We start from the raw sequence: 12,010 nt of genomic DNA, 5'->3' as shown, positions 1-12,010 counted from the left end.
CGGTCATAGAGGTTCCTACGGTAGCAGTGCTGTTCGGGAGCAAAGATCATGAAGCAGATGCACAGTGTGTACAAGACATGTCACTTGTCCCAAACTTTTCCTGTGAGGAGATGGGAGGGAGAAAGCATGGGAGAAATTTGGTTGCAGGAGTTCTGGGGGTCTTTAGCTTTTGAAAATTGGTCCTATTTTTAACTGTGTAATTTATATAGAAAGTCTTATATAGGCCCAGTGTATTGGTGAGTCCATCAGAGAGGAGAGGGCCTTTCTCTTTGGCAGACGTTTAACTTTTGCTTGAGAACTTTTCTTCCTCCTCCTGGTGCTCCGTCTGCCCCTTTCTGCAGTTCCTATGGCGACGTGCCTCTTGTCCCTTTCCATCAACAGGCAAGCATTGCGTGGCCATTGCGTGTTCTGTTGTCAAGTAACCTTTGGCCATGTTTACCCTCTGCAGTTCTGTTTGTTTTCACTATTACAGCTGTTGTTACCTGCAGTGACATTCTTGGCTTGAAGTTCCATGGATTGATGGGTTGCCAGTATACAAGAGTAGGACCGCGTGGCAGCCAACCAGAAAGCCACATGCCATTTATTTTCCTTCTGACCCAATTGTACAATGTGGAAACATGTTGCCATCCTCAAGACATGGCCTCCTTGAAGATGTAGCCCCACCCAGCTCAATCTCTAGCCAAGTTTTTAAAGGAGGTCTATGTGGACATTCAATTTATGTCAGTCACTGGCAATCTTATCACACCTCTGCTGCTTGTGGCGACTCCGTGATCATCAAACACAAATTTCAACCTAATCATCAATGCCCTAATGACCCGCCCTCTCCTCCTTTGGACATCTTTGAAAAGGGTAACAGTGCTAAGGGCACATAGCAACGTAACTGTCTATATGTTGTACTCCCTTCCACAAACCTGTCTGTCTGACTGTCTTCAGGTTGTGAACGCCCTGGGGATGGGATTGTGCCTCTTCTGTTTGGAAAGTGCCTAACACAATGTTTCTCAAATGTGGCCACCATGGCCGCATGTGGCCTCCAGGGGCTCTTCTTGCCGTCACAGCCTCCTGGGCAGTGACTGGGGGCCAAAGCAGTGGCCCCTCTCCTGGGGCTGCCAGCAGGGATTGGGCCCTGTCCCTGTCTGGAGCCAATGGGGGCAGGTTTGCATAATTTTTGGTGGTGCCCAGAAGGGGTCCAAGTCCCCCCCTCCCCCGTACCTGCCTTGTAAACTGATATATGTTTTTTAAAATAATGTAAAAATGGACTGGAAAGAGTAAGCATTTAACAGTTTCCCTATATTGCACAATATCACTGTTGTAAGAAAAATATATTTAACTAAGAATATCAACTTTATTAATACTCTTTTGAATATGGAAACAACCAAGCACTCTTGGATCAATCACCCCCAAAAGCAAAAAGCTCTGTGTAATTCGCTATTGGACTCCAAGCACGTAAATCTTGACAGCCAGGACTGATGAAAGCTCCTTTTCTGATCTTTTAGATTTCCCGCATCTTTCTTCTGTCTAAGGTTACAGGCTGGGTGTCGGACTCAGGCCGTCACTTGATGAATTATCCTTTTGTTCTTTTTCCTCTGGGTAACTTTATTAAGAATTTATCCATTGTTGATGATATTACACAAAATCAATGGGGTGGGACCGAGGGGTTTGAAGTGTGGGAGGAGGATCAGGGTAGGGCAGAGGGTTGGGGTGCGGGGGTCAGGGCTGTGGGGTGGGGCCGGGAATGAGGCATTCACAGTGCAGGAGGGGGCTCAGGGCTGGGGCAGCGGGTTGGGGTGCGGGGGGGGGCTCTTGCTGGGGGGTGCGGGCTCTGGGGTGAGGCTGGGGATGAGGGGGTTGGGGCATGGGAGGGGCTCGGGCAGAGGGTTGGGGTGAGGGGGGGATGAGGGCTCTGGCTGGGCGTGAGGGCTCTGGCGTGGGGCTGGGGATGAGGGGTTTGGAGTGTGGGAGGAGGCGCAGGGTAGGGCAGAGGGTTGGGAGGCAGGGGTGAGGGCTGCGGGGTGGGGCCAGGGATATGGAGTTTGGGGTGTGGGAGGGGTGAGGGCAGAGGGTTGGGGGTGAGGGCTGCAGGTTGGGGCTGGGGATGAGAGGTTCACGGTGCAGGAGGGGGCTCAGGGCTGTGGCAGAGGGTTGGGGTGAGGGCTCTGGCTGGGGGTGTGGGCTCTAGGGTGGGGTGGAGATGAGGGGTAAGATTCCTTTCCTCTCCCAGGCTGGAGAGCAGGCAGAACTGGATTACTGGCATGGCTGTGCAGAGCATTACGACTGGGGATGTACACTGATTTAACTGGATTTGTTGTTTTAACTCTTATACAAATATTTCAGCCTAGTAACCAAGATGAAAGGAATCTAAAAGGGTAAATCTTCATTAATGTGCATAGGGAGGTAAAGGCGGAACTCTATTATTGGGGACATGGCCATCCGGAAAGCCAGATATTGTAAACAAGTATTTCTCTACCTATTTATGACTCTTCACGGTCTGCGCATCTCCTATCTTGGACAATGAAAATCAATCAAGGTGCTTCCAAGTTCTCAGTGCTGTAACACTCGGGTTGCGAACACGTGATGGAAATTTGTCCTTGCTGTAAAACCAGTGTTTTCAATGGAATTTAAAAGCATAACAGGGGGAACGTTTTTCTGTGGGTCTTAAGGGTTTGTTTTTATAAAGCTCTTTTTTTAGATAAAGTGGAGCTGTCCCCTTACTAAGGGCTTGTCCACGCTGGGGATTCACACTGAGATAAACTGTACCTGCACAAGTCATGGTTAACTGGGCATGGATTGTCTACACTAGGGGCTTGCACAATTGCAGCTACGTTGGTGTAAAATCACCCAGTGCAGACAAGGCCTGCAAACCAGACAGTCTAGTACCCACAGCAATGCACCCCTAAGAACCACTTATAAAGGACAGAGGAAAGAAATGCCAACTCCTAAGCAAAGACTGAGGCTGGAGATGAGGAGTTCACAGTGCAGGAGGGGGCTCAGGGCTGGAGCAGAGAGTTGGGGTCGGGGGGGGGGGGTGGTGAGGACAATGGCTGGGGGTGCGGACTCTGGGGTGGGGCTGGGCCGGGGATGAGGAGTTCAAACTTTTGGGTGCAGAAGGCTGGCTCCCCAGGGCTGGGGCCAGAGAGGACTCCCCACAGCCCTCTCACTGCCAGCAGGAGCGAGATCTGCGGGAGCTCGTCTCCTCCCCCTCCCCCCCGGCACGACACTCACCCACACCACAGGCTACCCCTCAGGAGGTCCAGACAGGATAAGCCCCCTAGGAGTTGCCTGCCAGGGCGGGGGAGGCTGACATGCCACTGCACCTCCTCCCTGCCTCCAGCACTGTTCCCTTCTCAGGGAGCAGCCGCCCGGTCCCCAGGGTATGGGGGAGGCGTGCGGGGGCAGCAGGTGGGGAACATTAGTGGAGCCAGGTGCCCGGGGCCCTAAATTTGCTGAAACATGGGCCCATACAACTCACCAACCTTGTCTGGAGCCACAAATGCCAGAGGAGCAGGCAGCCGATGTGAGTTCCCCACCTTCCCAGGGGCGGCCATGGGGCTTGGGCTTCCGGCTTCCTCCCTAGGGTGGCGGGCGGCAGGCTCTGGCTGTGGGGCTCCATCCCCCAGCTTCAGGGCTTCAAGCTCCGGCTACGGGCTCACCAATCCCCCATTGCCTCTGGACCCTGCCAATTCCCTCGGCCCTACATCGCCCCGGCCTCCGGTGCCTTCCCACCCACTCTATCCAGGGCTTAATTTGTCACCCAGTTTGTGCTGGGGCTGCGTAAGTCTGACGTAGAAAAGCGATATTTCTGTGTTTGTTAATATCACTTTTCACTGCCTCCCAGCTAGCTAGTAAATCTGCTGTGAAAAGTGAAGATTAACAAACATACAAATATCAGTTTTCACAGCAGCAGACTTACTAGCTAGCAACTCTTTAAAAAAGGAATCTAAAAAGCAAAGGAAATAACAAAAAAGACATGACCTTGCAAAGCACCTTATTTAGTTTCCATTCTGTTTAGGTCCAGTAAAGAAAAGGGACAATTGTACATTATTTTTTTTATTGAGTCAGCACAAACCCCTACTTAAATAAATGACAGTGATTTGAACGTGGATATGTGCATATTTGTTTTTCCTAAGGTTAAGTATTTTAGGAAAAATTATCAGAGCGGCCACCAGCAAGAGTTGGTGGCCGCACTCTGAGGCCACCAAAAATTTTCTTGTGAGAACCCCTGGCCTAGCGCATCATGGGCACTACCTGAAATAAATGATCATCTCTTTAGAATTTCATATCTCGAACATGAGAAGAGCCCAGTGTGACATGCATTTCCTTTGCACATGTCTTGATTGGTGGGATTAAGGATCCTAAGTTATCTCCTGGATAATTTAAAACCATTGTTCAGCTGTAGATCTACTTCCATATTGTATGTAACTCTCCCTTGACAGTAATTTTTATTATTACTGATGATGAATTAAAGGAAGTGGAGTGTTTTTAACAGAACCTCATGGTTGGAGCATGGGACTGCGAGGCAAGAGATGTGGGTTCTAATGTCTGATCAGGGAAGGCTTGCTGTGTATGTAAGGAAAATTATTTGCTCTCTTTCCCTGTGTCTGGTTCACAGGATATTGAGGCTCAATCCATTGCTGCTGTGGAAATACACAGAGGTATTTGAAACTATAAATGCAAAGTGGTGCTGCTGTTCCTTATTAGTAAAAGCCAGTTATTCCTCATTTGAAGCTTCACGTCTGTGACATCCCCAAACTGATTGCTTGAGAAGGGACTGGTGTGACAGAGTGGGGAACAAGGAGGAGGGGAAGATAACTGCTCAAGCAGCAAAGATCCATTTGCCAGGAAAATATCAATAGTGATGACAGAGGCGGGGGAGATGAGGAAAGGAAAAATGAAAGTGGCATCGAGCATAAGGCAGGACTGTTTCTAAACAGACATTATGGGCGGGATTTTCAAAAGTGTGCAGGGTTGCCCTCAATCTGCCCCCATTAAAGTCAGTGTGGCCAACCCCAAATGTTCCAAAATCATGAGTCTCATACCCCCCAATCATGAGATTGGCTTAAAAAATAAAAATGCACCATTGGTTTATTTGACTTCTGGGGTTTGAGTCTTTAGGAGTCACATTTTTTAGCTTTTCTCTATAACCATTAGGTCTAGAAATATACTTTGTTTAAAATGAAAGCTGAGATTCTCACATAATAACATGACTCCAGGAGTTGGGGCTGGAAGAAAAACACGAGAGATCGTCAGACTCATGATAAGAGTTGGCAACGTTGCAATGGTAACACTCCCATTGGCTTCAGTGGGATAGGATAAGCCAAAACTGAGCGCATTTGATAATCCTGGTCAATCTTTGAAGTTTTCTGTCAAGTAACAGCTGCTTTTCAGGGACCAAATTATGCAGAAAGTCCAGAGTAACATCCTGATTTTGACCAAAGTGCTCTAGATTTAAACCATGGTTACTGAGAGCAGAATTTGGCCTTAATAAAATAAAGTTTGCCAGAAAATGGCTTATGCCAAAGAAGTCAGGCTGCGGATTAATCAATGGAAAGTTTTATTAAGTAAAACAGAGCAATTTATTTGTGATTTTTTTCAACCAATTTACAGAGTCAGAATGTTTCAGCGATGGCATAAGGGGCATGCATCATGCTAATGGTGCAGAGATCTTACCAATTAGTTTGCGCAGAAAGGTTATCAAAAAATGCCAAAGTCACCCTTCGCCCTGGGATTTGGGCTAAACTAGACTGCAACTGAAATCGCTTTTGAAACGTGGCATCTAGAGAATGCAACATGAGCCTTGGGCACAACCAGTTGCCAGGCCAGTGGGCGGATAGTCTGAGCCTCTCAGGCTGGGAGAGCAGAACTGGGAGGAACAGTGAAGGGCGTGGGTTGTATTCTAGTTCCCGTTCCCAAGGGGATGTTGAGCTAACCTGTGCTCTTGTAACAAGCCCTCTACTGCTGCTAAGAGCCACTGACTTCCCACCCAGTTGCCATTCTGTACGTCTCGCTACTAATATTAGCTTGCTCCCCCATCCTACAAGAGGAGGCTCTGGGACAGAGAATCAGCACAAGGATCCCTGATCATTCCCCCAACATGAGGCAGTTCCCCAGGGAGGCTAGGGCCAGTCTGCACTGGTAAACCCCGCTCCTGTGTAGCAGTCCGACTCCCCTTGTGGTCCTTCTGGGGCAGCTTTGCAGAATCCCAGCACTGTCTCGGGGAGCTCCGTGGCCCTGGAGGAAAGGTGACGTGTCTGCCTGGCTCCCTATACCTCTCCACCACAGCCTGGCCAGGCCCTAGGCCTGCCATTAGCCTGGCTCCCTATACCTCTCCACCACAGCCTGGCCAGGCCCTAGGCCTGCCATTAGCCTGGCTCCCTATACCTCTCCACCACAGCCTGGCCAGGCCCTAGGCTTGCCATTAGCCTGGCTCCCTATACCTCTCCACCACAGCCTGGCCAGGCCCTAGGCCTGCCATTAGCCTGGCTCCCTATACCTCTCCACCACAGCCTGGCCAGGCCCCAGGCCTCCAAAGTGGGCAGGTATACGGTGCCATGGAAGCAACTGTTTCCTCTTTCCCATCCCATTTGTGGGGGACACTGTGCACCACTGTAGTGAACTGGCTCATGTCTGTTTGCACCAGTGCCCTCTCCTGGGTGACAGAATTGCTCCTCTTTGGGTCACATAGACCATACAGTACTCGGTTTTGCCAAGCAAAGTGCAGCTCCTCGCATTGTGCAGTTGCAATGGAAGATTCTCATGTTAACGGCCTTTTTTCTCCTCCTCCCCACCAGGACTCTCTGCGGACTGTGGCGCCAAGCGCCAGGAGCATCTCTCTAGATTCTCAATGCCTGATCTGAGCAAAGATTCTGGAATGAATGTCTCAGAGAAGCTGAGTAACATGGGGACGCTGAATTCCTCTGTGCAGTTTAGAAGTGCCGAGTCAGTCCGTAGCCTCTTGTCTGTGCAACAGTACCAAGATATGGAGCCGACCTTGCGCGACCTTGCCAATCCCGTCAGTTACAGAGAGATGCCGTCGCATGGAAGGATGCATCAGAGTTTTGAGTACGACAGCGGGATTCCAGGGAACAAAATTCCTGGACAGGATAGTGTTAGGCTTCCCCCTATGAGCGAGCGCACCCGCAGACGAACTAATCTCCGGGATGACGATCGGCGTTACCGCCCGCACAGACCCCGGCGGTCCAGGCGCTCCCGCTCAGATAACGCCCTCCATCTGGCCAGCGAACAGTGCTGTCGATTGAAAGAGAGGCCCTCGCCGCGAGCCAGAGAGGACTATGACCAATTCATGCATCGGAGAAGCTGCAGGGAGACGCTGGAACAGGGCCCCCGCAGAGACCTGTATGGTCAGTGTCCAAGGACTGTGTCGGATCTTGCTTTGCAGAACCATCTGGGGGAGAGGCGGGGCCCCTACTTTGCCGAATATGACTGGTGCTCTACTTGCTCCTCCTCTTCAGAGTCTGGCAACGAAGGCTATTTCCTCGGGGAGCCAATCCCGCCACCGGCCCGTCTCCGATACGTCGCCAGCGAGGAGCTCCCGCACAAATATGGACCGTATGGCATGCCCAAGTCTTCCACATTGGGTGGCAGAGGACAGTCGCACAGCCGAAAAAGACACAAGAGCAAAAACTGTATCATATCGTAACAGTGTCACTGCCTGGGCACTTTCTGAGAATGTAAATTAACTCATAACCTTGCACTGTTTTAGATCTTATATGCGCTTTTTATTGTAACAAAAAGCCCTGAAGACCGGGGATTTGTCAGAAGGTTGTAGATTGGCTTCTATAAGTAGTCATAAATCGTTGGCACGGTGAATATATTTTGCACATTTTACTTTGGAAAAAAACAATTCACTTTAGCCTGGAGTATTTACCTAGTATTGTCCCTCTTTTTCCTAAATACTTCTACTCCTTTAAGTCCAGTTTGTCTGTATGGTTTAGTTACCCCTGTTCACTGTAATCAATAGCTCGTGTTCTCCTAATGCGCTTTGGTTTTCATTACCCATTTTGGTAAGTAATTTGTCTCTCAGTCAGTGCTGGAGTCTAAGTTATTTCCATGATTGTTGTAAATGCAATGTAAATGAGAGTTTGGAGAAAATATTTTTGTATTTTGTAATATCAGAGGAATTTCTATATCTTAGGAGTCACTGGGAAACGGCATGCACATTCATAATTGTTTTCAGCCAGAGCTAAACAAATGGTACTTCAGAATTCCTTCTCATTTTGCCATCAAATGTATTAAGTATATCAGTGAAATCTTGGGGGTGGGGCAGGATTAAGTCTTTTCATTCCTGGGAAATCAAAAGAACATTTTATGCTTTGTTCAATCTTAAAGAGGTCTAGATGGCGTTTTGGAGTCTGCTCACACCTTCGATTTTCAGTTACTCTTATCAGTGACATACAGGAGTCTTTACAATTGCAAAAGTGACTTTTTTGTCAAATAGAATAGAACCAACTACCAAATGTCTGCAAAGTTTTAACAACCAAAGTTGGGGAAGGAATTTTCCATCTCTGTAGAGAATGCTGATGTTACTAAATTTTGAACTATTATTTGGAGTAAATAAAAGTGTAAATGGTGCAATTGTGTGATGTCAGCATGACGTCGTTTTGAGTATAGAATTGTCTTATGGTGCTCTAGTTTCCTGGATTATGTTAACTGCTGTTCATTACCAAAAGGAATCTTCAACACTGCCTACTACATAGATCATTATAAAATGAATACAAACTAATCACATTGGGCTTCATTCCATCTTGGAGCTATGCCCTGCCAAGTTCCCTTGGAGGTCAATAGGAGTTTGGCATGCATAGTCCAAGGGTGGGATTGAGCCCATTATTTGGAGCTAGAATCAATCTACAAAAGCATCAACATGGTAGAGTGTTATATAAATAGGACTCAAATGTATTGTGCTGTGGTGGATGTGAGTTTTTCTCTGTATGCTTTAAACCATTTGGGTCCTGACATCAAGGTGTGTCCCCTCCTGTGCCCACATGGGACAGTGCAGAGGGCAGATTTTCTGTAGGGTTGTGATATGGGTGCAGTTTCTTTCACATGTTCCCAGCCAGGGTGTTGCCAGGTCACAACAGCTTTTGTACTATACTGTGGAGGGTTTGGGGGCTCAACCAGTCGCCCATTGGGGTTGATGGTAAAATTCCCATTGATGTCAGTGGCAGAAGGAGCCGAGGTACAAAGGCATTTAGGTGCCTAAAGATGCAGCAAAGTGGGATTTTCAAATGCTCCTAAGCAGGTCAGACACCACTGAAAGTCAATGGGAGTTAGGCACCTAGTGGGGTTTACAAAAGCACGTGTCTGCATAGTTAGGCACCGAAAGACCTCTATGCTCCTGACCCATTCCTGCAGTTAGAGCCACAAAGGCAGATTCCATTGCAGGATTGGGACCAAACGTAACGTGTTTTGTAACTGGGAACAAACTATTGCCTGTCAAAAGCAGCGAATGCGGGAAATCTTGAAGATGGAGGTCTCCATACCACAGACTATTGCTAGGAAATTTTTGTTGTTTGTAAGGAGAATGTGATGATGATTATTTTTTAAAAAAAAGAGAGAGACACGACCAAGTATTAAAACAACAAATGTTTTTCCAGTTGGAATAAATGGAAATATTGATCCAAAGGGGAAAAAGACCAATGTGTGTGTGTGTGTGGTTTTTTTTAAAGAATGTCTATTACTTGTGAAGTTATGAGTCATCGTTTTCATTTATTTTCAGTCTGTTCTATTATTAAAGCACAAAAACTAACTAAATCCCCTAGATCAGTGTTTCTCAACTTTTTTGATACCAGGGACCTGCTTGCTGCCTTCCTAAACTCTGTCAGGGAGATCTCAGGAACCGGCTCCGGTCCACAGACCAGTCATTGAGAAACACTGCCCTATATGATTTGATTTTGATGGTTTATTGAGAAATCAGCATCGTCCACATATAGGAGCTCCTTGGCAATCGGCTGTGTTAATGTGACTCTGATTCACATTTTACACATGTATGGCCATTTCCTCAACTGATGAAAATTGGCATAGCTCTCTTGGAATCTAGAGTGACACCAGTTTTCATCAGGTGAGGCTCTGACCTGTAATTTATAAATCATTTTTCTTACTAAGAATCCCAGCTTTTTAGATGGTATCCAAAAGAGTTCTGGTAAGTAGGGTCAGTTGACTTCTCTCAATGACAAATATGACATTAATCGCAGGGTACTTTATATAATTTTGCGTCTCAAAAATACAGTTTCACTCATTGTCACTGATTAAAAAACACAATTAATCTCTTAGGTCCGCACACTGTCTTTCAGATCTAAGTGCTTCACATAACTGAACCTCCTGAGAATTAACTCTCACTTGTATAGTCAATTCATAAATTTCTTGGCCAACATTTACAAGGTTACTGCCTTCTATGGCTTTGCATTACCAACATTAAAATGGGAAGAAAAGTCTTCTGATAAAATCAGTGGCTATAATGTTACATTTGCCGGTTACCTAAACAGGAGGTCAAGGCTTATCACCAATCAGAGATGATTGCTACAATATAATCCCTCTCTAAGGCCCTAATCCCCCAGGCTGTTCTAGGTATGGGCCACTGACATGGAATGGCTTTGCAGAAGATAAGAATCTTAATGAATGAAGTCAGAAAAGAACTAGGGCCATTCCATAGGTGCTGAAAATATGGCCCACGTTGCAATGCCATGCTAAAAAGAAAGGATTGTTGTGTCTGGGCATGCTCATTCAAGCCAGCCCCTCTCTTCCTGCTGCCAGGCCACAATCCCTACCAGGCTGCTGTTGGCCTCTTCCTCCTCCACACTATTGCTGCCTGCTGCCTGGGGAAGTGAGAGCGGGATCCAGGCAGCAGCAGCCCTGCAGAGGAAGCAGCCAGCGCTACCAAGCATGCCAGGCCACAGCCAGTTCCCACCCTGCCAGTTCCCATGTCCCAGAGGCGCTTTCTTTGTGCTGCTGCCCGGGGAAGTGAGCACAGAAGCACCTCCAGGGCATGCGTGGCCAACCTAGATCCTTCCCACAACCCACTGGTGTGTTGGAAGCCACTGCTTGGGAAACACTGTGTAAAGGCACTCGTGTAGGAGATATTGGTTCAAGTCTCTGCCCCAAATCAGGTAGAGCAAGGACTTGAAACATGGTCATCCCCTAACCCTTAACCCTTGGACTATTGGCTGTATGGACAGGCCTCTCTTTTTTTTTGCAAGCAAGGTCTGGGTTTCAGCTACTAGAGCATGGGCTGCCATAGGACTTAACGCCACGAGAAGCTTCATGGCTGAGAATCCTGAGCAGAGGGAGATACCTCCACCTAGGCCATCAGTCAGGACTAGGGCCCAGCTCAGTGGGAGTTAGGCACCTCCATAATTTTGAGGATCTGGGACCCATGCACTTTGGGAAAGGTTAGCCGTAGTCTGAAGTTGACACTTGCCTTTAAAGAAAAACTACAAGGATGGAGTAAAGTAAAAGTGAATATATTAAAATCTGAGCAGCCCTATCAATGAGAGTGTCATAGGTGAAGAGAGGCAATTCGAGGACCACTGCCCTAGGATTTGTTTTGCTAATTCCTGTCAAGGAGCTCCTCGATCCTTTCGCAGGACAAAGAGAAAAGCTTGGGGTTTTTAGCAGGAGGAGGAGTGGATTGCTGTTTCATGCAGAAAAGCGAGAGATGCCGTGGGTCGCTGTCAATTTATTTCCCATCATCCTTGCATTCTTCTTTCCTGTTTCCCCAACATTGTCATTTCTCCATAGAAACTCCTTACTTACCAACAGACAAAGTTCACTTATAGCTGTCTTTCTGTCACCTAACACTGAGGTTCAGTCGGCAAATAAGGCCAATTGCAATTGTATAAAACACACAAGATGAACACTGGCACCAATTCCAAAAAATGGGGGAATATTTTCACAGACATGTTACTGAAACAACTTCTTTGAAATTTCAAAATTAAAAAAAAAAAGTGTGGACCCTCCCTTCTTAAGTGGCTGAATAATGCGAGTAGTTATTTGCGGGAAA

General features: G+C 47.4%; 1 protein-coding gene across 4 annotated transcripts in view; it reads left to right on the top strand.

The window, feature by feature from the left end:
- The window catches only part of PRICKLE2 (prickle planar cell polarity protein 2), a 202,258-nt gene extending 192,616 nt beyond the window's left edge, over positions 1 to 9,642 (top strand). For all 4 annotated transcript variants that reach the window (XM_084634184.1, XM_084634186.1, XM_084634185.1 and 1 more), the window contains one exon: positions 6,786 to 9,642. In XM_084634184.1, coding sequence (XP_084490310.1) covers positions 6,786 to 7,654 — 869 coding nt within the window. In that variant the 3' untranslated portion in view covers positions 7,655 to 9,642. The remainder of the gene's footprint in view (positions 1 to 6,785) is intronic.
- The last annotated feature ends 2,368 nt before the right edge of the window (positions 9,643 to 12,010 follow it).

Source organism: Lepidochelys olivacea, assembly GCF_965140295.1.
Source record: "Lepidochelys olivacea isolate rLepOli2 genome assembly, chromosome: 7".
Lineage (NCBI taxonomy): Eukaryota > Metazoa > Chordata > Testudines > Cheloniidae > Lepidochelys > Lepidochelys olivacea.
The sequence above is the reverse complement of the archived record's forward strand: the minus strand, read 5'-3'. Positions and strand labels throughout refer to the sequence as shown.